This window comes from Ctenopharyngodon idella, chromosome 12, assembly GCF_019924925.1.
Source record: "Ctenopharyngodon idella isolate HZGC_01 chromosome 12, HZGC01, whole genome shotgun sequence".
NCBI lineage: Eukaryota > Metazoa > Chordata > Actinopteri > Cypriniformes > Xenocyprididae > Ctenopharyngodon > Ctenopharyngodon idella.
The window spans coordinates 20,225,401-20,249,333 of NC_067231.1; the positions used below are offsets into that span (position 1 = coordinate 20,225,401).

At 35.1% G+C, this 23,933-nt stretch overlaps 3 protein-coding genes and 1 long non-coding RNA gene across 7 annotated transcripts; 3 read left to right on the forward strand and 1 right to left on the reverse strand.

Moving 5' to 3' along the window:
* Positions 1-7,573, forward strand: casp7 (caspase 7, apoptosis-related cysteine peptidase). Of its 2 annotated transcripts, none has more exons than XM_051914942.1 (7): positions 1-164; positions 1,041-1,163; positions 2,490-2,638; positions 3,108-3,236; positions 3,887-4,062; positions 4,267-4,405; positions 5,826-7,573. In XM_051914942.1, the coding sequence occupies exons 1-7, from the start codon at positions 133-135 to the stop codon at positions 6,050-6,052; spliced, it is 975 nt and encodes a 324-aa protein (XP_051770902.1). In that variant the 5' UTR covers positions 1-132; the 3' UTR covers positions 6,053-7,573. The 2 variants fall into 2 exon arrangements, with proteins under 2 accessions (XP_051770902.1, XP_051770903.1); XM_051914943.1 differs by having other exon boundaries at positions 111-258.
* si:ch211-28p3.4 (probable E3 ubiquitin-protein ligase TRIML1) lies at positions 7,470-11,914 on the reverse strand. Of its 2 annotated transcripts, none has more exons than XM_051914939.1 (6): positions 11,780-11,914; positions 11,604-11,699; positions 11,264-11,494; positions 9,762-9,781; positions 9,360-9,502; positions 7,470-9,155 (listed from the first exon to the last, which is right to left on the reverse strand). In XM_051914939.1, the coding sequence occupies exons 1-6, from the start codon at positions 11,798-11,800 to the stop codon at positions 8,578-8,580; spliced, it is 1,089 nt and encodes a 362-aa protein (XP_051770899.1). In that variant the 5' UTR covers positions 11,801-11,914; the 3' UTR covers positions 7,470-8,577. The 2 variants fall into 2 exon arrangements, with proteins under 2 accessions (XP_051770899.1, XP_051770900.1); XM_051914940.1 differs by having other exon boundaries at positions 8,946-9,093.
* Positions 11,915-13,345: 1,431 nt separating this feature from the next.
* LOC127523838 (uncharacterized) lies at positions 13,346-16,804 on the forward strand. The gene is made up of 9 exons (XR_007932954.1): positions 13,346-13,414; positions 13,988-14,021; positions 14,095-14,189; positions 14,621-14,736; positions 14,904-15,038; positions 15,270-15,345; positions 15,450-15,506; positions 15,943-16,044; positions 16,127-16,804. It is a non-coding gene; the product is annotated as an uncharacterized LOC127523838 (long non-coding RNA).
* Positions 16,805-18,348: 1,544 nt separating this feature from the next.
* On the forward strand, positions 18,349-23,840 carry LOC127523835 (pleckstrin homology domain-containing family S member 1-like). Of its 2 annotated transcripts, XM_051914937.1 has the most exons (12): positions 18,349-18,507; positions 18,614-18,708; positions 18,811-18,929; positions 19,015-19,167; positions 20,099-20,189; positions 20,754-20,909; positions 21,001-21,089; positions 21,220-21,276; positions 21,765-21,833; positions 21,948-22,040; positions 22,158-22,290; positions 22,370-23,840. In XM_051914937.1, the coding sequence occupies exons 1-12, from the start codon at positions 18,483-18,485 to the stop codon at positions 22,436-22,438; spliced, it is 1,149 nt and encodes a 382-aa protein (XP_051770897.1). In that variant the 5' UTR covers positions 18,349-18,482; the 3' UTR covers positions 22,439-23,840. The 2 variants fall into 2 exon arrangements, with proteins under 2 accessions (XP_051770897.1, XP_051770898.1); XM_051914938.1 differs by lacking the exons at positions 21,948-22,040; positions 22,158-22,290; positions 22,370-23,840 and having other exon boundaries at positions 21,765-21,929.
* Positions 23,841-23,933: the final 93 nt, after the last annotated feature.

Here is a 23,933-nt window from a genome sequence, read left to right on the forward strand (position 1 = left end):
GCTATTTTTCACTTCATCTAGGACTCTGTGTCTTTAAATATTCATTAGACACTCGGAGTGGAAGTGGAAGATCGTTAGTTTAAGTAGTTTCATTTTCTCAGTGTTGCGTCCTTGGACTTATTTGGAAGAACAATGAACAAAACAGAGGCTGATGCAACAGAAATGTAAGTTTCGAGAATAACGACATAGTGATGTTATGAAAACATCAAGCTACGCTGTACTGATCATCTTTGTTTAGCTAACGTTACTACTGTAACTGTAAGTAACAAATTCTGTGTTGCATTATCATTACGCACTGACGTTTTACGAAATCAAAATGTATATATTTATTATTCCAAACTTAAGTTTGTAAACAAGTTTGATCCTGTTATTCAAATGTTAAACACGTTAGAAAGACAGATAGGCCAGTAAACCCAACAAATCGGAAAGTTTTAGGGGGACATTTACAGCTCGCAAAACCTTTAGCTGTAGAAAAAATTACATACTTTATGTAAATGCTTAAAACTAAACTAGCATCAACATTGCTAAAGTAATTGTACAATGTTACCCTCGACGATTATCTGTGGGTGTTAACCAACGCTGTGAACCTCTGTCTGTCTTATCCTACTATAGCTACACTTCATGTCATAGAGCTTTACTTCATCAGCTCCAACAATGCTCATTCATAAACATAGGAGTTTTATTTATTTTTATAAATAGATATTTTTTTAAAATATATATAATTATACATCCATCACGAAGTGAAAGTAAAAGTTATTTGAGTAATACACAGTCCACTACTGTTTGAAAGGGACTTTATGACATTGGCAAGAAATTTACCATAGAAACAGTTATTTACACTACTATAAAATCATGGTGAATTAATATGGGCTCTTTTTCAAAGAACCTTTCTTTCATTTAAATAACTTATTTTGATGTCCGTGGTAGACAATACCAAGTAGTACCCTTGGAATATTTTTGGTGGAAACTACTGTTACAGTGGTAAATTTTTGTAGTGTGTCAACATGTCAGATCAGTAACAGCTTTCATTTTTGCTCCAGAATGGATAAAGAACCCCCTGCTGCTGAGAGTATGGTGCTGGAGGAGGACCAAGAGCACTATGGAGAAGGAGACGTGACAGATGCAAAACCTGATCGCAAAGGGAGATTTATCCTCTTTGGCAGGTGAGATTGTTTTTTTCTCTGTCTGTCTGTCCATCCATCCATTCATTTATGCAATGTGCAGTATCAGCCACGACTAGTGACCTAACCTGTTTTTTAAGAGAGGAAAAAACTTCTGTGATTATCATTAAAAAAAGTTGAAAGTAGTCTTCAGATGTTAAAGGCCACTGGATGGCGCCACAGTCCTCTTTGTAAATGACATGGGTGGTGTAACACTTGCATCATATAGGCTGTGTTTGAATGTGTTTTGAGATGTTCAGAATAACCTTTCATAGCTCTTCAATATGAAAACATCTGCATATTTAGAATTATATTGGGCTAGTTTCCTTGTAAATAAACAAAATCACCTATGTGAAGAGATTGTACATTTGGTGGCCTATTATTCAGGCACTTTTGAGTATTCTTGCCCTGAGTAACAGCCCTAATATGTAAGTTTGATAGTATGTTTGTCAGTAGAGGTGTGCTCATGTCCTGCATGACCCTGGTCGATGGGTTTGAATAGCCCTTTCGAAAGCTCTGGGGGGTGGCGTGTGTGCTGACTCAGGTAGCGTGCGCCGCCCCTGCCCAGCGGAGCCACCGCTCCACTCTTTATAGAGTATAGAGCATGCCAGGATCCTAGCACAGACCACACCACACGACAAGGAAAAAATCCACCCAAAAGAGCCTAAAATTTGAGCCAAATTCAGCAGATCTAGAAGGAAGAGAAGCTCGTTTCAATGCAGAGTGGGGTACCATTTAATGAAGAGCCCAGGTAGGAGAGCGCTCAGATGGGATATGATGTAGGGTCTAGTTGGAGGGGGGGGGGGGGGCTTGCTGCCTCATATCACATGGGACACCTGTGATCCACTGTTCATGTGTGCGAGAGAGTGTGTATAGGCAGGAACCCATTGTTGTGGTTGGGTAACGTGATGACTAGGCTCTTCTGGAATACTGGCACATATTGTACACCCCAGTGTCCACTGTGGCCTACTAATCTGGATGGATTCTTTGGATATTTGACAATGGAGATATGAGACGTCTGTGAGAATTTTCCCTCAGGCATGTGGAATATTATTTCTTTGGGACACCATGCAGCTTATATTATGATCGATAAGGGAATTTAATTGTCTTCATGAGGCTGGAAATCCTGGTTAGCTGCCATTTCCTATTCCCTGATGGGCATGGGTTGTATTTTGCTTGAGGTTGGATTGACTTACAGAGGAGCTTTTTATTATTATTATTTTGCTGTGTCCTAATGTCTCATAGAACACCCTACATTCTTATATATTAAGATTTTTTTGAATGAAGGTCCTGTAATAGATTGGTTAATTGTTCATCTCTGTCTTTCAGTAAGAAGAAGGATGGGAAGTTGCAGGAAAAAGAGCAATCTTCTGAAAGCCATTACAGGATTGTTTCACCAACATTCCAGTATAAGATGAGCCACCAGCACGTTGGCAAGTGCATCATCATCAACAACAAGAACTTTGATGAAAAGACAGGTGAGTCTTCATCTCCATGTCTTCCTATTGAACAATCAATATTGAATTGCTTAACCCAAAAACAGCTGATTATTTGTCATTGATATAAAGGTGTTTTTTTTTTTCTGAAAACATTTCTTTTAATGACAAATGATTTGTTGAAATTGGGATCTAAAATTGCGATGTGGAAAAAATCAGATTTGCTCACCTGTATATTGATGCAAAATTAAAAAAAAGGATTTTTATGTATAAAAACATTAGGATACTAAAGTAATGAGTCAAAAAAGACAGTCTACTTGCTCATCTTTGACTTTTCTTACAAACATTTACCATAGTAACCATAGTTTATGTAAAAACACCACAGACATTAATGTGACTACCTTTAAAAAATTACAAGAAAATAAAACTGTTAAGTGTTGACAGTTATTTAAAGTTACTAGGTTGATGCGTAGTTAGATTAACGCCGCTAACTTTGTGCTCTGTGTTTAAGGGATGAATGTACGCAATGGCACAGATAAGGATGCTGGAGAGCTGTTCAAGTGTTTTAAAAGCTTGGGCTTTGACGTTTCCATCTACAATGACCAGACCTGTAAGAATATGGAGCGGCTACTTAAAAAAGGTGAGTGGCTAAAATATTCATCTTTACCCCAGACCATTAAAATGCCACATCCGGTTTACAAATTAGGCTTACATAATTCTGCTGGGAAATGATTTTATTAAAAACATGAAATATAAGAACATATTTGAGTATTGCATATCAGGAAAAAAAAATCTAAAACATGTTATGGAACATTTGCGGAATGTGGTAGGGTTGCCTGATTGCTGGAAGAATGCATAATGGCATATGTTGTTTTGATTGTTGTTTGTGTAAAGTTCTGTTCCAAAATCTATTGAGCTGCCTCACTATTATCTGACTACATAGGCACCTGATTTCTAATGCACTATGACTATCATGAAACCTCATAAATGACCGTTTTGGATTGTTCTACATAGGCTGTTAGGTGTTAGTGTGTTGCTTAGCTAATTACATTACAAGTATGCATGGAAAAACACAAATATTGGCTTTAATGACACCAATGGAACGATTTTTAGCTATGCTTTTCAGTATTGAATCTGCTGCCCTCTACTGTTTAGTGGCCCAAATTGTTTAGTGCATCCCCTGCTGTTGGCAAACCCCCAGTTTCTCTGCATTAAGATAACTAAAGTTGATAGTGTAACAAAACAGTTTGCATTTTCTTCTCTCACATATTTTGTCTGTATGTACTTCAGTCTCAGAAGAGGACCACAGCGACAGCTCATGCTTCGCCTGCATCTTGCTGAGCCACGGTGAGGAGGGCATGATTTACGGCACTGACGGAGCCATACCCATCAAGAGCATGACCTCGCTCTTTAAAGGAGACATGTGCAAGAGCCTTGTGGGCAAGCCGAAGCTCTTTTTCATCCAGGTAAGAGGAGCAGGGCTACAGGAGGATTTGGGGAGGAGAGAGGAGGATGAGGAAGAAGTGAAGGAGGAGAAAATGGAGCACCTTCATACAACGGTGTCTATTGTTTTTAATGCTATTTCAGTCGCACCATACCCGGAGTGAGCCTATGTTTTTTGAAGTTCACTTTAGGCAGATATTGACATGGCCATGTGTTTTTACTGGCAGGCTTGTCGGGGTTCAGAGTTTGATGATGGCATACAGACTGACTCAGGACCGCCCAGTGATACGATAGAGACAGATGCCAATCCAAGACACAAGATTCCGGTAGAGGCAGACTTCCTGTTCGCATATTCAACTGTGCCAGGTAATGTGTCTACTCGGAGTTATGGAATGCAGAAATGTTTGTTTCAAAGAGTCCCACGAAAATAATAGCAAGAAAACACGTCTTGATAGCAAGAAAACATGTCTTGAGTTGCCCTCTAGAGTTGCACACAATAACAAACAGCAATGACCAGAATAGTCCAATTCATGAACAACTGACTCAGGTTCTCTTTAACAAGTTCTTTTTAGTGAATCAAAAACATAGTGTAACCACCTCATTCATGAACAGATTGCTTTTATGATTCAAGCATAAAAGAATCACAAACTCAGGAGTTTATATATATATATATATATATATATATAGTATTATATATTATATATAGAGTATTATATATATATATATATATACAGTGCCCTCCATAAGTATTGGAACAGTAAAGACAAAATTGCTTTGTTAGCTGTGGTGTCAAGACATCTCATAAATATGATTAAAAGATTAATATGAGGCAGAAGAACAGAATGTCACATTTTATTATTGACTGTTTCAACACAAAATGTTTTACCAACTAAGAAGTACAGCACTTTTAGAGTTCCATCCCTTTGCCTAATGTGAGCATAAGTATTGGGATAGTTTAACTTAAAGTAAATGTGTAACAGTTATTCATTTATTAATTTATGTTTTACTTATATGCTAGTAAGATACTATTAAAAGGTTTGGGGACAGTAAGGGTTTTTTTTTTTTTTTTTTTTTTGAAAGAAATCAATATTTTTATTCAGCAAGTACACACTGAAATGATTAAAAGTGACTATAAGGAAAAAATATAATGTTACAAATTTTGTTTCAAATAAATGTTGATCTTTTTAACTGTCTCTCCATCCTGAAAACAGTATCACAGAATCCTGAAAAACGTACCAGTTTCCACAAAAATATTAAGCAGCACAACTGTTTTCAACATTGTTAATAATAAGAAATGTTTCTTGAGCAGCAAATCAGCATATTAGAATGATTTCTGAAAGATCATGTGACACTGAAGACCGGAGAAATGGCTGCTTTGCTATCACAGGAATAAATTACATTTTAAAGTATATTAAAAATAATTTAAAAAATGTAAATTTTAATTATATTTCACAATATTACTGTTTTTACTGTATTTCTGATTAAATAAATGCAGCCTTGGTGAGCATAAGAGACTTTTTTCATAAAAAAAAAAAAAAAAAAACAATCTTACTGACCCCAAACTTTTGAACAGTAGTGTATATTTGTATATGAATTGTACATATAAATATTTGTTTGTTTCAGATGTAAGCAAAATTGATTTTAAAACTGAAATCTACCCAGATGAATAAGAATTGAATCAAATTGAGAGGTTGTGAATCTCAAAATCAGAATAGATACCCAGCCCTGGGTTAAAATATTGCAAAACCATGTTAGTTTTAACATTCTTCCAAATTTGTTCTCACAGGTTACTACTCCTGGAGGAATCCGGGCCGAGGGTCCTGGTTTGTCCAGGCCCTCTGTAACGTTCTTAGTGAGTTTGGCAAGCAACTTGAGATCATGCAGATCCTCACACGGGTCAACTATAAGGTGGCCACCAGCTTCGAGTCCTGGTCAGAGGACCCTCGTTTTAGCGAGAAGAAACAGATACCTTGTGTGGTGTCCATGTTGACTAAAGAACTCTACTTCAACTGATCTGAGTAGACTATCTCCACATGCTGTGATCCATCTGCCATTTCTCAGCACAAACATTTTCTTACCAAGGACTATATAGTAGCACACTTTTAAATTGTTATCTTTTAACAGTAAATATTAACCAAATTGTTATCCTTTTTTGTCATTGATCCGCCATAAGGAGGGAAACCTCAGTCTAATTTTTACGGTGCATATTTCAGGATGGCAGGCAGAAAGACACATCAGGTGCACAAAGACTGACCACTGACTGACCAAGCGACTGACTTCACTCGACCAAGTGGTCACAACATTCAGGGATGATCCCAGCTGGAAGTTTGTGTGTGAAAGCAATTTTTTTTACGTTATGCTGGTCATACGGACACCGAAAAGGTCTTCCTCTGTGCTACTTCCTGTTTGAGTTCACTACCTTCTCAATCCATGTTCTATTTCAACTTCCTCAGAGTATTCCAGAGAATAGTAATGTCACATATGATCTTTGTCAACTGGCATTGTCAAATATCCATGTTGCTTTGCCAACTTTGAAAGTTTGCCGCCACTTTTACCCTACTACATATTAATGTAGTAATAAAATATTTTTCAAATATTTGAAAAAAGACATGCAATACCATACAAAAACTTTGCAGTTGTTCTGTTTTTATTTTGACAATTAGAAAAAAACAACTCAAGCATTAGCTCTAAGCATAAATGGCCATTTGTAGCATTTCAGTTTGGTTTGGTTTGGTTATTCTAGAATGCTCTTCAAAGGGGGTCAAAGAAAGGGCATGAATGGAAATGGAGTGGCAAATAGTGAAGTAATGCTGACACCTGGCTGGTTTTAAAAGCTATTCATTTATCCCTCGCTGGTTAGTTTGCATTCACTGAAAACCTGCAATCAGATCTGCATGTGTCCCGTGTATTTTGACCACACTGTAGCTTTAAAGTCTTCACACAGTATTTACTAATGTTTTGTACCAAATCCGTCTATAATCTACAGAGGCAGCTATTGAATTACTGGAGACCATTTTTACCATTTATCATCCATCTGACTTAATGTGCTGTTTGAACCTTGATGGAAGGTTCTGATGTGCTTCGTCCTACAGTTTTTCCTTTCTGTATTTTCATTCTCAGTTATTGAATGTTCCTCCAGATCACACACTCAATCCGCCAGCCTGTGCAACCGACCGACTGCCACAAATGAAAGGCCCTCTTTTTTTATGCATGGATTATTAGTGAAGTGCTCCAACTATATTAAAGGAAGTGTTAGCTCCACTTGTTTTGAAATGGAAAACAATTTTTATCTTTAATTTTTTACTGCATTGTTTTATCAATTTAAATGCTTTACTGGGATAATAGGAATGTTTATAGAAAACAATTAAAATATAAATGATCTTATTGGCACAAGTGCCCTGAAATTTTTTTTTTTTACATTGTGTCAACATTGCACTGTATAAAGTGGGGCTGATTTTTGTTTAAATTACTTTACTTCAAATGAATGCCTTTGTAAGACTTATTTTATTGTATTAAAAGACTTTATTGAACTAATTTCTTGTCTCTAATACTCACCAAGGCTGCATTTATTTAATAAAAAATACAGTAAATTCAGCAATATTGTGAAAAAAATTCCAATTTAAAATAACTGTTTTGTTTGTTTGTTTGTTTTACTTTAATATATTTTAAATGTACTTTTTTTCCTGTGACTGCAAAGCTGAATTTTCAGCATCATCACTCCAGTCACATGATTCTTAAGAAATTATTCTAATATAATCAAGAAACATTTCTTATGCTGCATTTCTTTGCACTGCACAATATTTTTTTGTGGAAACAGCAATATTTTTTTCAGGATGCTTTGATAAACAGAAAGTTCAAAAGAACAGAATTTATTTGAAATAGAAATCTTGTGAAACAATATAATTTACTGTCACATATGATCAATTTAATGCACCCCTGCTCAATAAATTTATCTAAAAAATATATATATATTTCTGACCCCAAATGTTTAAATGGTTTCCCATCCATACAGTAAAATATATATTTTTTTAAAAATGGCACAGATTATTTTATACAAATATGTTCTAGAAATATCAGTCAAATATACACTTTAAAAATGAATATTTATTAATAAGTTTAATGAATAATAATTAAACAATAAACATTTATTGAATTGCTTATTAATAAATGTTCATCTTTGCATTATTATTGTTACCTCTAGTAATTATGTTTCTGATTTTTAATTTGCAACCTATTTTGGGTTAATTTTAAGCCAGACATATAGTAATTTTTAAACAATAGATGGGTTAAATAAAACTGCCCAGCACGTTGGGCAAACATTTAACCCAGTTGCTGGGTTTGTCCATTTTCAACCCAACTTTTTTTAACCCAGCATTTTTTAGAGTGTAAGGAACACAACAAAACTAAGGAACATTTTCCGACTAATCATTCCAAAAAAAAAAAAAAAAAACTAAACAACTTGGTTTATTGCAAGCTATGCTTAACAACAACCTCTTTCACTTAGATAAACCCAGACCCCAACACTCATTGGTTGTCCATCACAAGGTGGGGGCGGATTTTGAGGCATCGCAAATCAGTAGTGGGTTCCTGTTCGTCCCTTGGTTTTCATGGCCAGGACAGACAGCCTGGTAGAGCAAGTTTGTGAAGGTTCCTGCACAAAAACTGTACAAGGGCGTCATGGTGTCGACCCCCAAGAAACAAATCAAACCTCCCTCTGAGCTGGAGAAGATGCCAATGCGCTGGAAGGTTCTCCCACTTACATGGGTGAGCTCATGGGGAACGCCATTGTGCCAGGCTGTGTAGACGCCATTGAAATACTCAACACACCAGGACGTTGGACCCCGTCCCAACCAGCAGTCCTCCTCTCGGCCCTTCCTGGGGATTTTAGGGTATGTGAGGCCTAGTTCCCAGTATGTCTTCCCAGAAACCTGCACTTCCCAGTAGTTTCGAACATCTGTGAAGCCCTTTCGGCTAATTACATTCAGGGTGGTGTCAAATCGAGAGGGGTTTTCAGAAACTTCCTGCCAGGTATCAGTGTAAGTGACTGAGTCGCCCTTAGGGGAAACAACAAGTTTTGGGTGAGCAGAGTCAGGATCCAAAACAACTTCTTGGGCATCTGAAAAATGGAAAGTACCAAAGGCATAATAAAATTAGACTCTATAAATAGAAACAAATTCCTTGTGAGTCCTCTGATTGGCTAGGGGCAGGTTTAGCATGTGTTAGAATGATGCAAAACATTACAGGTATTTGTTAAGTTGCTTTAGCTGTACATACTAAAAGTGCTAGTGTAACTCTCATGTGAAAATGTGAAGATTCTCACAGCTTTGGAAGAGTTTCTTGGTTACAGGAACCTGAGAGCGTATGAACAGTAGCAGGTTGATGGTTAAGCAGAGCAGTTGTTCATTCTTAAATTCATCCATCTGTATTAACTCTGGGTCAGTCTTCTTCAGAGTCTCTATTATCCTATAAACAAGGAAGAATATGTGCAGAAAAATGCTCATGCCACACAAGAAGGAAGTACTGTTGTGCAGAAACTTCAGATTGCATGCTTGATTAAATGCTTGGCCCATTTCCGTCTCACAAATTTGTCAAAACAAGAAAACCATTTAAATTCAAAAACAATGCTATTCCAGTAACTTTAGAGTGGTACATACTTTTTGAACTCAAATTTCTGTCATGGACCAGCTAGAAACCAAATTCCTAAAAGTGCAACACTACTTACCTTTCTTCCATCTCTGACGTCTGTAAGTAAAAGAGAGGTGGAGATATTAGAGTTGAAAAAGTAAGCTATTTGGAGAACATTTCCACATTGCATTTGCCTTAATTTAACTATGGAGCAGCAACTTTAATCCAAAGCAATTGCACTACGTCTCTGCAAAATGCACTACATTTCTGCAAAAAAAAAAAAAAAGATTGATTGATTTAAAAAAAAATATATATATATATATAAAAGATTTTTAAAGCTGTTATATATAGTTAACATGTGCACTTAAGATAATTAAATATTTTAGCATTTTTTTAAAAATATTTTTATAAAATTAATATTTAATTCTGCTTTCTGATCAGGAATCATGAAATCAAATGTAATTATTGTAATCTGACAGCACTATCTAGCCAAACAAAGCATCTATTTATATCACCGTCTCACATGGAAGACTTTTGAAAGTGTTGATGCATGTTTCGCAACACCTAATTTAGATGTTTAAATCTGGGTGTCCAATTTAACCGTTGAGGAAAAATTTGACAGGGTTCTTATCTACAGCTGTGTTTTAAGTTTAAGTTTTACATTTTGTGTGTTTTAAGTTTGCGTGTTGCAACTGGGACGAATTCCACTGTAATTATTGTAATCTGACGGCACTACAGTTCCTAAGAGTACGAAAATTGTGGAAAAAATTCAATTAATCTCTAAAATATTTTCAGATAATGTTTTAACAGTTTGCTTTATTACAATGACAATATAAAACCAAAGTATTTAATTATCTTTACAATATCATTCTTATTATTTCATCAAACTGTATAAATGGGTTTTACACAAGAAAATATATACACTACATTCAAGTCACAAATATGATTTTTTAAATGTTTTTGAAATAAGTCTTTCATGGTGCCAGGGCTGCATTTATTTAATCAAAAATACAGTAATATTGTGAATTATTATTATAATTTAAAATAAATGTTTCTATTTGAATATTTTTAAAAATGTAATTTATTCCTGTGATGCAAAGCTGAATTTTCAGAAGCCATTACTCCGGTCTTCAGTGTCACATGATCCTTCAAAAATCATTCTAATATGCCTATCTAGTGCTCAAGAATTATTTCTTATTATTATCAATGTTAAAATCAGTCGAGCTGCTTAATATTTTTGTGGAAACTGTTTTACTGCCGCTTTTGATCAATTCAAAGTGTCTTTGCTAAACAAAAGAGTTATATTCTGAACGATAGTTTAGCTGCCTTTATACAGTAGTCAACATTTGAAGTGGATCAAAAAAAGAAGGACAACTTTGATGAAAGGTTTTGATCCAATTCAAATGTTGACCACTGTATTTGAGGAATCGCATTTGAGGGTCCTTGGCATTAAAAAAAAAACTGGTCTAAAGCAATTTGGAGTTAAGTGCTCAAGAGCACAAAAAGGTTCAAGCCTTCATTTGGTTACTACCTCAGCTATGTAATTTTTCCATCTAAAAATGTACTACTACACAACACCATTCTGGACTAAAAATGCACCTTCTCTTGACCCTGTTGATCTTTCTCCATCTGTGCCGATAGTTCAGCGAGCTGCTGATCGATTTCCTGCGTGAGGCGGTAGCACTTCTCAATGCTGTCCTCAACAGTTCTCTCCATGGCCTCTGTCTCAAGATCCAGCTGGCTTAGTGTAATTCTAAAATCCTCATCCAAAACCCTCTTCATGTCATCATATTTTTTCTTAATCTTCTCTTTTAGAGTTGCTGTCTTTCTCTGTGGAATAATAAAAGATACTCAATAAGATACAACAAACCTGACTGCCATATTTAAAGCTTTGCATTTATCATACTTACAGATGTTAATGGAAGTTTCGCCAACTTACATTAAAGTCAGATTGTTTTGATGACAGCTTCTTCATTCGGAAAGCCAGAATGTCTCTTTGTCTCTTCAAGTGCTCCTGATGTTTTATTGGGGTGTCCTTGAATTTTATATTATTCAAAAGTCAAAATCAAGTTGAAAATATCCATCATAATGAATAGAAATTCACTGACTATTTACCTGGGTTTGTGCCTTCATCATTGACTTCTGAACTCCAAGTTCTTCACTTAATTTGATTGGTTTGGTTTTCTTTCCAGTCTTGTTCTCCACTGGCAAATGACTAGCCTAAGCCCCAAACTTTGAGCTTTATACTGTACGGTTAAAATGCCAAGGATGTGGGAGGGGTGACGGTCCATCTGTTGCTCCTGTGCCCTGGGAAGTATTCGTATTGTACGACTGTGGTCCGTAAATCTGGCTGAAGGACTGAAGGAGCTGTACTGGGCCTGCTGTATTCTGAGTACATTGTGGCCAAAAGAGAAGGGAAGCAGCACTTCTAGCCAAACAAAGCATCTATTTATATCACCGTCTCACATGGAAGACTTTTGAAAGTGTTGATGATTGTTTCGCAACACCTAATATTTAGATGTTTAAATCTGGGTGTCCAGTTTAATCGTTGAGGAAAAATTTGACAGGGTTCTACAGATGTGTTTTAAGTTAAAAGTTTTAAGTTTTGCGCATTTTAAGTTTGCGTGTCGCAACTGGGACAAATTCCAAATAGTTCAAAAGCACTTATGGAGCAGGTAGCACTAATTATAGGCTTCAGCCTTGACCCTGTTAGCCCTTGTAATGACTGATACAAATTCTATGAATGGCGTATGAATAGGAATGTTTGGATTGAGGCCTGTGCCAAGCCACCTGCAGCTGCCGCCTGTCTTTCTATGCCTGATACATCATGGCCAACTTCTTGTCACAATGCCATCAAACAATTATTATTCAGCCTCACGTCACTGGACGAGCAGGCGTGTGTGGGAACTGACGCGAGTTGCCGATGACTCTTTGATTGATATTTTAAAGTATTGCTGGAAATTAGGGCAGGTTTTTTTTACACTAAGTGTAAGGTAAGGTGTCAAGTTTCTTTGAAGCTGACTTCAGGAATGTAGCAGAGAAAACTTTTGTCTGGATTGCACCCTTGCAAAATTCATAGAAATATGCTGAAACTGACACTTCTGTTCATAGATGTGTGAAACAACACGGCACGACAGTACAAGTGTACTTTTCTATCTGCACTACATCTATGTAAATGTAAACTGAGATGAAATGTAAAAAAAATAAAAAATTGAGAGTAGCCTAATTACTTACACAAATAAATACAGTTTTTAGTATTTTTTTGTGTGAAATAAACACAATTATTAGAGAATGAGACTCACTGCTCTGTTTGTTTGAAAATCCACACTATCTCCACACATCAATTTTGGCTCCACCAATAACGTGAGTTTGGGGAGGGGCTATCTGTTTTCATGACCAATGGCAGACGGGAAGTGTTCAGGAAACCTATTCAGATCAACATAAAAGTACTGGGAGAAGTGACTTCACCTTCAATGTCAGACTGTAAATCTGGTAATAACATGCAATATGTGGCAATAATGTATATTGCAGAGATAATATATATGTTAGTCTCACCCTATTTGAATAGTGGCATTAGTGTTTCTTGTACTTCTTTTTACCTTCTATTTGTTGTTCAAGTACATAACAAAATATGTTTAAATCACCGCCTTCCTTGTGACATCACCTCTAAGATTGGCATCTTTGGTGTAAACTTCCTCATATGTTTTAACCACATTTTGTGTTCTCACAGACAGGGAGCATCTATCTCAGGTACAGAAACTGTAATTTTCAGTCATATAATAATATTAAAATCATGCCTTTTGCATTAAAAGGCATTACTTAAATAATTTTGATTGCTGCAGCAGAAGAGCTAAAGCTAAAAAATTGTGGTGTCTGATTTACATAATGTATGGCAGCATCAATGATAGGAAGTTAGATTATATTCACCATTTAGCATTTATTTATTAATATACCATCTGAATTAATATGTAAAACAAAACTATATTTAGGTCAGGAATAGGTTTCTGTTTGTGTGTGTACATGTTTATATTACATTGTGGGGACCAGCCATTTGGTCCCTCTTGAGGAAAATGGATTAATAAATATACTAAATGATGTGTTCTTGAACATGTAAAAATGTAGGAAGTTTTCTGTGATGGGTAGGTTTAGGGGTAGGGTTAGGGGATAGAATATACAGTTTGTACAGTATATAAAAACATTACGCCTATGGAGAGTTGTGTGTGGGGTCCTGACAGTGTAATTGTTCCATTTATGAACACCTTGAATTTAAAACATTTGGCACTTGAAATCAATGTAACCACACCTTATTCTGTTCCCTCACAGCATTCCATTTCTCACCAAAACTGTAAAATGGCAGGTATGTTCTTTTTAATAGTATGTGATCTACATAACATACGGCTTAGTTTTAAATAGATTATTTGTCCCTGCAGATAAAAACTATGCATTTTACATACATGGTGCCGAGGAGCAAATGTGTTCTGGATATCTTTACAAATCTCCCCCAGAGAATCAGTTCAAGACCCAGGTATGTTTCTCTGAAAGAGCAGAACAGGTTTTTCAGCACATTAAAGAGATAGTTCACCCAAAACTGAAAATTCTGTCTTCATTTACTCACCCTCAAGATGTTCCAAACCTGTATGAGTTTCTTCGTTCTGCTGAACACAAAGGAAGATATTTGGAAGAAAGTCAGTAACCAAACAGATCTCACCCCCCATTTACTGCCATAGTAGTAAAGATAAATACTATAGTAGTCAATGGGGGGCCAGATCTGTTTGGTTACTGACATTCTTCCAAATATCTTCCTTTGTGTTCAGCAGAACAAAGAAATACATAAAGGTTTGAAACAACTTGAGGGTTAGTAAATGAAGACAGAATTTTCATTTTTGTGTAAACTGCTTTAATGAGAGATTCTCTTTTCTACAGTAATTTATCTCATGCTGTATATTTGTTTTGCAGAAATCTTGGAAACGGAGGTTTTTTGTTCTTCTAAAGTACAATAACAACACATGCCAGCTTAAGTACTACAAAAATGATGAGATGAACAAACCACTGGGAGACATCGACTTGTATAAGTATGTTCAATAATTGCACTCTCCAGCACTGGTCTACCTCATCAAACCTATAACCTGTCTGCCAACTATTCAACACCATAGTTTGTCTTGACAAATTTTCCTTACTCAATAACTATTGTACAGTAAGGCTACAGAATTCACATCTGATTTTCTGTCTGTCCTTATAGGATCACATTCATGTTCTTAAACCCTGAGATGCATAAAATGTGGGACTGGATTCATAACAATTTCAGATGTTCTGCCTCATGCGTAATGTTTATTAAACTACCAGATAGAGAATACTTCCTTATCGGAGAAAACAGGTTTGTCCTTAATGTGTTTGCTTTGTTCAGTTGCATTGTTCAGTGAATTATTGTTGTTCTCTTTATGTTGTAAATTGAGTGGAAATGTGTATATATACAGTCTATATATGATAAGTATACTTAAAGAGATGACTTTTACAGAAATGTATTACATTTTGTCATTTGTTTTAAAAATACTCATGATATGATTCGACTAGTCTCTGAATGACGCAATATAACATATTTGTGCAGTTGGGAGATGGAAAAATGGTTCACTGCTTTATATGACATCTTAAATAATCGTCCACACAGACTGTTGGATCCCAAGGTAATGTTTTTACATTTCTGACTTGAAAATCATAGATAATTGTGCATGGTGTTCAAAATATCTTCTTTTAGTTAAATAATCTGAATTAAACATCTGTCACGCAGACATTTGGGTCAAAGAGACACATCACAGAACTTCCACAACCAGAAAACGATGAGCAGGTATGTTAGCTCATTGAAGGTACAAATAGGACTGGTTTGTGGTCAACTGGTATTTCAGGTTTTATGATCCCTAATGATAATAATAACTCTTTAGTACTTTATTTATTTAAGTTTCCCAACTATTTTTGAGAACAATTGTAAAGAACAAAGAGTGGCACAGTTTAGTATCACTAAACATGATTCAAGTTAAGCATGAGAGGTCACCATAATTAGTCTATGTGACTCTCATTTTTGTGGCACTGATACTGATTATATCAAACAAGTTGAAAACAACAACAACAGGTTTTTAATTTTAAAAACATTGCTTATTGTAATGGGATTTATTTAACCCTTTGCTTTATGAGTTCACTTCACTTATTCTGATTATTAATGGACTTAAATTGTAATCTAATAAGACAAGGCAATAATATCATCATCTATATTGTGTTAATGACAGAAAGCTGAGTGGGGTCATTCAAAATGTGTTACACACGAACTGCCATCACCCTTGATCCACGAGCCCATCTATGTTTCTCCTACAACATTCAAAAGTAATCAGGTAGATGCATGCAAACAACACAAAAGGGAATACAAATGTATACACACAAATATACTAATAGTTTCACTCTTTTTTTTCTCAGTAATGACAGATGAATTGTCACAATGAGTACAGAAAAATACTCAGGCTTCACCCTAAACTCCAGCTTCTTTACCTGTTGTTACCTACCGAGTGCTAATTGTCATAGTCTGAAAACAAGACTGATTTTAAGATATATTTGTTGTTGTATAAGTAATATGTTGAATTAATTTCCAAATAAATGTAAAGTTAAACAGGATTCTTTTATATGCTAAATGATCTTTTCTTCCAATGTTTAATTGTTGCACTAACCCAAAGCAAAATGACTGTTTTTACAATAGCTTTGCATTGGGCACCTCAAATGAAATTGATAATGAGATGAACTGGACAAGTTGCATTAATTTACTAAAAATAAATATATTTAAAATAAATATGATTAAAGCGAATGACCAAAAGTCAGTAATTTTAGAACAAGGCAGCTTATTTTCAAAAGGCCAGAACAATACATCAGATATAACTTTGCAGCTATGTACTGTATATCCTATGTAAATAGGTAGGCTACTAAATATATATGAAATATTACAACATGTTTCAAGACAAATGTGTGTTCGCATAATCATTCAACTTGATGTGAAAATAAAACAAAATGTAAATGAATGATCTGTTTTAACATGTACACATTTGTCTGAGTGTGCTTTCAATGTCAATATTTTGCCTTTTAATAAAAGATTTTTTTTATTGACTTCCACTGTGTTCTGTACCAAAGACTCCTAAAACTGAAATCCTATATATCTTGATATCCTGAAATGACTGTATTTATGTTACTCTACAAATTTAGTGTATTGCTTTTCTTCAATTGTGTATATTGTATAGCCTTTTGATTATAAAGGTTTCTTATGATAAAATCTTTAAAATCTCATCTTTACCTTAAAATGCTAAATACACTTCACCTTAGTATTTCATGTGATGTTCTGTCAGGATGTAGGATCAACAGATCTTAAACAGATTCTTAAATTTGTAATCCCACAGTATTAACTAGCATTTATGCATATAGGCAGTGTTGGGTATGTTACTCTAAAAAAGTAGTTAATTACTAGCTACTAATTACATCCAAAAGTGTCATTAGATTCTAAATCCCATATCAACCTCGATCAATTGAACAATACAAGGACAGACACAAAACTGCACTTTTGATTCTTACAAATAAACAATATACAATTGCATAAATTATTCTTGAACTGACCAACGTGTGTAAAGGGAGAAGGTTACATTAAACACATACATTATAACATTAAAATCTGATGTTAAATCCACTATTGTTTTATACAGAATTGTTGTATAGTCATTATAGTCTATACAGTAATCCCTTACTTTCAGGGGAAAAGTAATTAGATTACTTAGTAATTAATTACACCCAACACTGCATATAGGCCTAAAATGCACATTAGATCATTTGTTAATGTTCATTCAAATAGCTAGAAATGTCATGACATCTTATTTGTGTTTGTTATATGTTGTTTTTACTTGGAGTACCACACATTCATTTATCCCTAGGAGAAATCTAATGCCATAATCAATAACCCCCAACCCCCTCCAGATCCAGCCAAATGTTACACTTGGAAAAAATCCAGGGGATATGGTGGAGGAAAGACAATTATAATTATGTACTGAAATCCATCAATCAAGAATTCCCCTAAAAATCCCCAGCAGCATGCAGAGAAAAAAGGAATGATTTTTTTTTTTTGCAAAGTAACTTATTAATCGACCTCTTGCATTTCTAAGGGGAACCAGGAGCTTCTAACCACATACATTACTATAATCTGATAAATGGAACAGTGCCACATATTTGCACATATTTCCAGTCACAGCTTACTGGATGTGCTTCAGAAGCTAAATAATAAATATAGTATTCCCACAATACCACAAAGCCATTATAAATACCTAGTTTGTCTGGTAATTTCCACAAACTATTGACAGACTCAATCAAAAGGGAGGGACCTTAAACCTATTCTTACATATATCCAGAAACTCCCCGTTACCAGCATAACTCTCTAGAACAAACAAAAGGCCTCGAGCTTCCTCCTAATCTGCCATCATAACACGCATGTTGTGAGAGCTGAATAACTTTTCAGAGGACACTATTTTTACCGTGACACAAGGTAAGACATTAATATAGAATATGGCTTCTGATATGATGATTGTGCTTTGTGATGCTTGTAAAGAAATAATGTGGATGCTATTTATAACATATTATATATTTTAAATATGATGGAGGGTTAATTTCCATTACATTTTAATTAGTCTTATGATGACATGTCACTGAATATTTTTTTTCTAAAATCATAAATGTTGTTTGCATCTGATTGTATCTGATATCAGTGCTTACAGTAAAATAATTTCACATCTATTTTAGCAACAACATGAGCAAGTCCAACAAAACTAAAAGTAAGCCTTAAATCTCTTAGTAAAAATGGGATATTCAATGAAGACAAATTAAATTGAGTGGTATCGGTGTGTTTAATGTTAATCAGTTTTATTTACGCTTCTGCAGCATCAAAATTTTACAATGAACCACCGACGGTAGAGGAAGTGTACACTGGATACCTGCAGAAGTCCCCTGCCCAATCGACCCTATCAATAGGCATTGTACGTCTCATATTGCATTTCAACTTGAAGTCTGTCAGTTCCTCTGTTCAGGAAACTTAGCAGTTACTGTTATATATAACTTACCTGTTATATCTGCCACAGAAATCATGGAAGCACCGTTTCTTTGTGCTCTCCATGACGGGTGAAGACGCCTACCAGCTGAAATATTACACAAACAGCGAAAAGAGAGACAAACCTGTCGGAGAGATAGACCTTTCTAAGTAAGGACAATACAAACTCGTAGTCAAACTTATAAATGAATAAAGTATTTCCACACTATAATGAGAAAGTCTTTCTGTTTTAAAGGATCAGCTTGCTGTTTACTGGCCCAGAGAAACATCAGATGTGGGACTGGATTCAGAAACACTTCAGTTGTACTCCAGCCTCTGTGCTGTTCTTGACGGCGGAAGATGACACACCAAAACACGCGAGAGATTATTTTCTGATTGGAGAAAAAAGGTTTGCCACCATCATTTTGACCATATCTCTCATTGCTGTCACACCATACAAAAAAAAAAAAAAAAAAAAAAAAAAAGGTGCTATATAGCACTAAAAGTGGTTCTTGGCTCATAATCATAGGGGAACCACTTTTGGTGATATGTAGCACCATATCTTTAAGGTGCTCTACAGCACGTTTGTCAAATGGCACGTCTTACAGATGAATGTTTAAATTGGCAAGGTTTAAATGAGTTTAGTTTAAACACAGATAGCAACGTGAGATGTTCAGGTCTCACCTTCGCTCGCGTCGCACGCTATCAACACCCAGGTGATGACGGCGTAAAAACGGCTGGTCATAGAGCTTTCGGCACGTCATCGAACATTTGTTTACAACGAGTGACTGTTTTGTCCATGTTCTTTTGATCATCGCTGTTGTAACGTTTTGAGAAACTAGAATGCATATCCATCGACTGAAATATACATTAGCCAAATCCGTTTGTCTGATTTGCACGTTGTTTTCAACAAACCATATTATAGATGCGTCGTCAGATTTGGCATGAACCGCGGTGCAAGCGTGTGCCGAACCGTGGGTGGAGAACCGAACGGTTCGATTTTTTCACAGCGAACCATCCCACCCCTAATATATAGTAGCAGATACATACATTTAGAGTCTAAAAAAAAAAAATCAGTGAACAAAGCTTTATTGGCATGACTGTTTGCATTTAAAATATTGCAAAAGCATAAAGTATTCAAACATTAAAACAGACAATACAGAAAATATATGAAATAAAGAGATACATGGTTGGAATTGGAAAATAATTGAGTAATATTATTGAGTAATTACATGTAGTCTTTAAGCAGTACCTTAATCATTCTAGAAATTGTTTAAACCTTTCATTTACTTATTTTCATTTTAAACCAACCGATGACATTTTTCCAATGGTGTTTTCAGTGATGATGTGAATGGCTGGTACAATGCCTTAGCCAAGGCCCTGAAGACCCAGAAACCAAATAAACTGCAACATACAGATGACACCCTTGAGGTAAACATTAAAATATTTCTCTCTCTTCTCTCTCTCTGTCTTTACACACATGTATTAGTCAAAGGTTTAGACACACCTCATCACCTTGGAATTATAAGGTTCTCTGACATTTTTGTCAAAATTGAGTTCACAAATTCTTATTCTGTGACAGCTTATTTACATTGTGACTTTTTTATGTTGTGAACATTTAGGGACTTTTTATTTAGAAAACAATAAGGTTCTATCTACAACGTTGAAGAAACAATATCTCAAAACTGTTTAGAATACAGACTGAACCTTATAATTCCACGGTGGCAATCTGATTCTTTATTTTTACCATTTCATACATTTGATTTGTAATTTGTTATATTACAATTTGTACTATTATTATAACTTACATAATTACATTTTTTTGTTGTTGTTGTTTTGTTTAGAAACTCACATATTGGCATAATTTATTTAATTGCAAGCATTTAAGCATAAGTGTTTTGATCAGTTTTAACATCCTAAGAAACAAAAAAATCTAAGCATGTCAAAACTTTTAAGAGGCAACTTTTGTACATGCTCACATACGTTTTTCCACAGAACAACAGATTTAGATCAATGGCTGCACCTGTGAAGTGTCCAGAACCAAAGGATGAAAAATGGTCAGCACATGAATTAATGTTATCTTCTCTGCCCCCCAACCATTATGACTATCCTCGCAAGTTCAGCGAACCTCTAGTACCAGCAGAGCGCAAGGTTTTACACATTTACATATGTTTCTTTAACATATGCACACAAATGATTTTAAACTTCCATGTGAAAAAAAACTCAAACTTCTATTTAACAGATTTCAGTCAAAGACCATGAAGACGAGAAGGATGGGAAACAGGATGAATCTCCAGAGGACAGCAGTGAATACATGTTAATGGAATCATTGTAGGTGTTTGAGAAGACTTTTCCCTTAACTGTCCTAGTGAAATTTGAAATGTACTCTGTTGATAAAATACAATTTTCTGAGAGACATTTAATTGAATTGTTCTTTTTCTGTGGTCTTTTCTGATTTTAGGCAAATGAAATTGGAAGATGACCAACAGGAGGCGGACACTGCATGCATACAGACAAAGTAATTTTGAAGTCTTTGATTCACCTCATGACAATGCACTATTGTGTTAGTTGTGCAAGAGATGATAAACTCTGTATGTTGCCGTTTGACACATTGTAATGCATTCATTGAGGTCATTCCCCTGTGCCTCAGATGCTACACATTCTTCACCTTCATGTGTGATACTTCGTTTATTTAAAGACTACAAAACAGCTCTTATCTTAGCATTGCTGAACATTCTGTTTTCTTTTTTGGACATTTCCAGTCTTGCTGAATAGGTCAGGTCATGGATGAATGCTAAGATTATAGAAACACTGACTGTAGCATGGTTTTAGCATCTTAATACATGACAGATGCAATCATCTCTGACTAGAACGATTAAGCAAGCATCATTCTGAGGTGTTCTATTGTTGTTTGAGCCTTGTTCAACACTAAAATGATCTTGATTCTTGATGCCCCATTGTTTAAAATACATAAAGTTTAACTTATTATTATTTTGTCTTTTTCAGTACTTCCATTAATGGCCACGAGTCCTCTTCGTGCAACGGTGCAGTCAACCAGGACGATAAAAATAAACGGTAAATTTTTACTTTAATTCAGTTTTACTGACATCATGGCAGCTTTGAACTGTTGAGGCTATTAAAAATGTGGCATCTCTTTGAATATTGTCAATGCATATTTCTATTCTGCAGTGAAACGCACACACATGTCGAGAAGGAGATCTGCATTAGTCAAAACAGTCTGAAAAACAGTCTGATCTTGACGCAGGAAGAAGGCAAACCATGGTACCACACTACAGTTATTACAGTTGAATCACAATAGAGAAAACATTAACATGAGTACAAAAAAACAACTTACATTGTATTATGTTTCTCATTGACTCTCATCCTTTTCCTCTCCAGTGTGTCTGAGTGTCGGCAGATTCAGGACTCATGTCTGTTCCATAAGGGGGATCAGATCCTGGCCTTCAATGGCCTGTGGATAGATACAGTAGAAGATATACAAACATACCTTAGAAGACTAAGCAAGGATGAGGTAAGATGATGATTCCATCCGATTTTTTCCATCACTACATTCAGAGAGCTATAAATAATGTTACTGAAATTATCCGCAGGTAAAACTCACTATTCGGCGGTTTCCAGGATCCCAGCCTCTCTACGTTGAATCCTGCATATCACAATGAGGACAAAATCTCTTGTGAATTCTCTTATCACCATTGAGTTATTAGAAATATTGTGCACATGTCTAGTTTAAGGTCAAAGGGTCTGTGGGACATTAAAGCTCATTAATTTGAGTCTAATCATACCGGTGGAAAATAAGGTGTTAATAATAACAGAAGTGGAAATTCGATTATCTAAAGTACATTTTCCTCTTTTGCATGTACATAAACCATGTAAATATGTAAAACAATGCAAATGAATTATGTTAGACTCACTGACATCAAAATGCCACTGAGTGAAAGAAATTAGTAACATTCAGACTGTATATATGTACATGAAACTGCTTGAGTAGGTATATATTAGTTCATGTTTGTTGTATGTGAAGAACAAGAGTCAAGTATTACTTTATAACAAGTATGAAGGTTAATTCACTGTGAAAAATGCACAGTTATAAACTGTTCATGTATTTTAACCTCTTTAAAGCTGCACTTTTTACAGTTCAAACAGTGTACAATACTTTATATACTGAGTATATACAACATTTCTGTTATTGTATTTCATTTTGAAAAGCATTAAATCAATGATGTATTGCTCCAAATCATTATGTATTGATTTAAATATTTCAGTCACTCTTTAGATTTATGATTACTGAAGATGTAGCCTACTTAATATATATATTTAATTATGCTGTACTGAAGCATGTGTTTGCACCTTGTTACACTGTGAAGTGTTATTAAACTTTCATAACTGTTAACCCTTGATTGTGTGTCACTGAAACTAAGGATTTAAAGAATAGAGCTCAGGGAGTTACAAGGTATAATCAATGGATTCAAATGATTAGTTGGATATAATACACAAGTTTATTGTACATTTCAAAGCAAAAGTAATAAAGATTGCTATAAGATATTTTGTATTTAGCCTTTTGATTATAAAGGTTTATGTTAAAATCTTTGCTTAATGTATGCGTTCCAAATTGTCCTCAAAATCAATTTATCTGTATCTGTGCATTCAAGTGCAAGATGATATAAATTAGTGTCAGGTCGGAGGTTTGCATGTATTTTTATACCAGGAACAAGTGCAACAATGAAAACATTCTCACTTACCTTATGTACACTAATTAATGACACAATTTAGTTCAATCTTTGTTCAGCCCTTACATTCTCAGGGACCTTTCACTTTGACTCCTATTATTAAAAAATGATTTTTCTTTATTTTTAGCTTTCATTAAAAGTATTAAAGGGATGGTTCACCCAAAAATGAAAATTCAGTCATCATTTTCTCACCCTCCAGTTGTCCCAAACCTGTATGAATTTCTTTCTTCTGCTGAACACAAAAGAAGATATTTTGAAGAATGTCGGTTAACCAAACAGTTGATGGGCTCTAGTGACTCAGTGTATATTTGTACATATTTTCAGTCACAGTTTACTGCATATGCTTCAGAAGCTAGATTTCTTCAAGTTTTCCACAATACCACAAATCCATTATGAACATCTTGTTTGTCTGGTAACTTCCACAAAC

Coding starts and splice junctions, on each gene's coding strand:
- casp7 (XM_051914942.1), top strand. CDS start 133: ATGAACAAAACAGAGGCTGATGCAACAGAAAT. Junction 1,164..2,489: donor AGATTTATCCTCTTTGGCAG/GTGAGATTGTTT, acceptor TCTGTCTTTCAG/TAAGAAGAAGGATGGGAAGT. Junction 4,406..5,825: donor CGCATATTCAACTGTGCCAG/GTAATGTGTCTA, acceptor TTGTTCTCACAG/GTTACTACTCCTGGAGGAAT.
- si:ch211-28p3.4 (XM_051914939.1), bottom strand. CDS start 11,800: ATGATGAAGGCACAAACCCAG. Junction 9,782..11,263: donor ATCAACAGGGTCAAGAGAAG/GTGCATTTTTAG, acceptor TTTTACTTACAG/ACGTCAGAGATGGAAGAAAG. Junction 9,156..9,359: donor CAAGAAACTCTTCCAAAGCT/GTGAGAATCTTC, acceptor TCCATTTTTCAG/ATGCCCAAGAAGTTGTTTTG.
- LOC127523835 (XM_051914937.1), top strand. CDS start 18,483: ATGAGCAAGTCCAACAAAACTAAAA. Junction 18,709..18,810: donor CGACCCTATCAATAGGCATT/GTACGTCTCATA, acceptor TATCTGCCACAG/AAATCATGGAAGCACCGTTT. Junction 19,168..20,098: donor TTTCTGATTGGAGAAAAAAG/GTTTGCCACCAT, acceptor TGGTGTTTTCAG/TGATGATGTGAATGGCTGGT.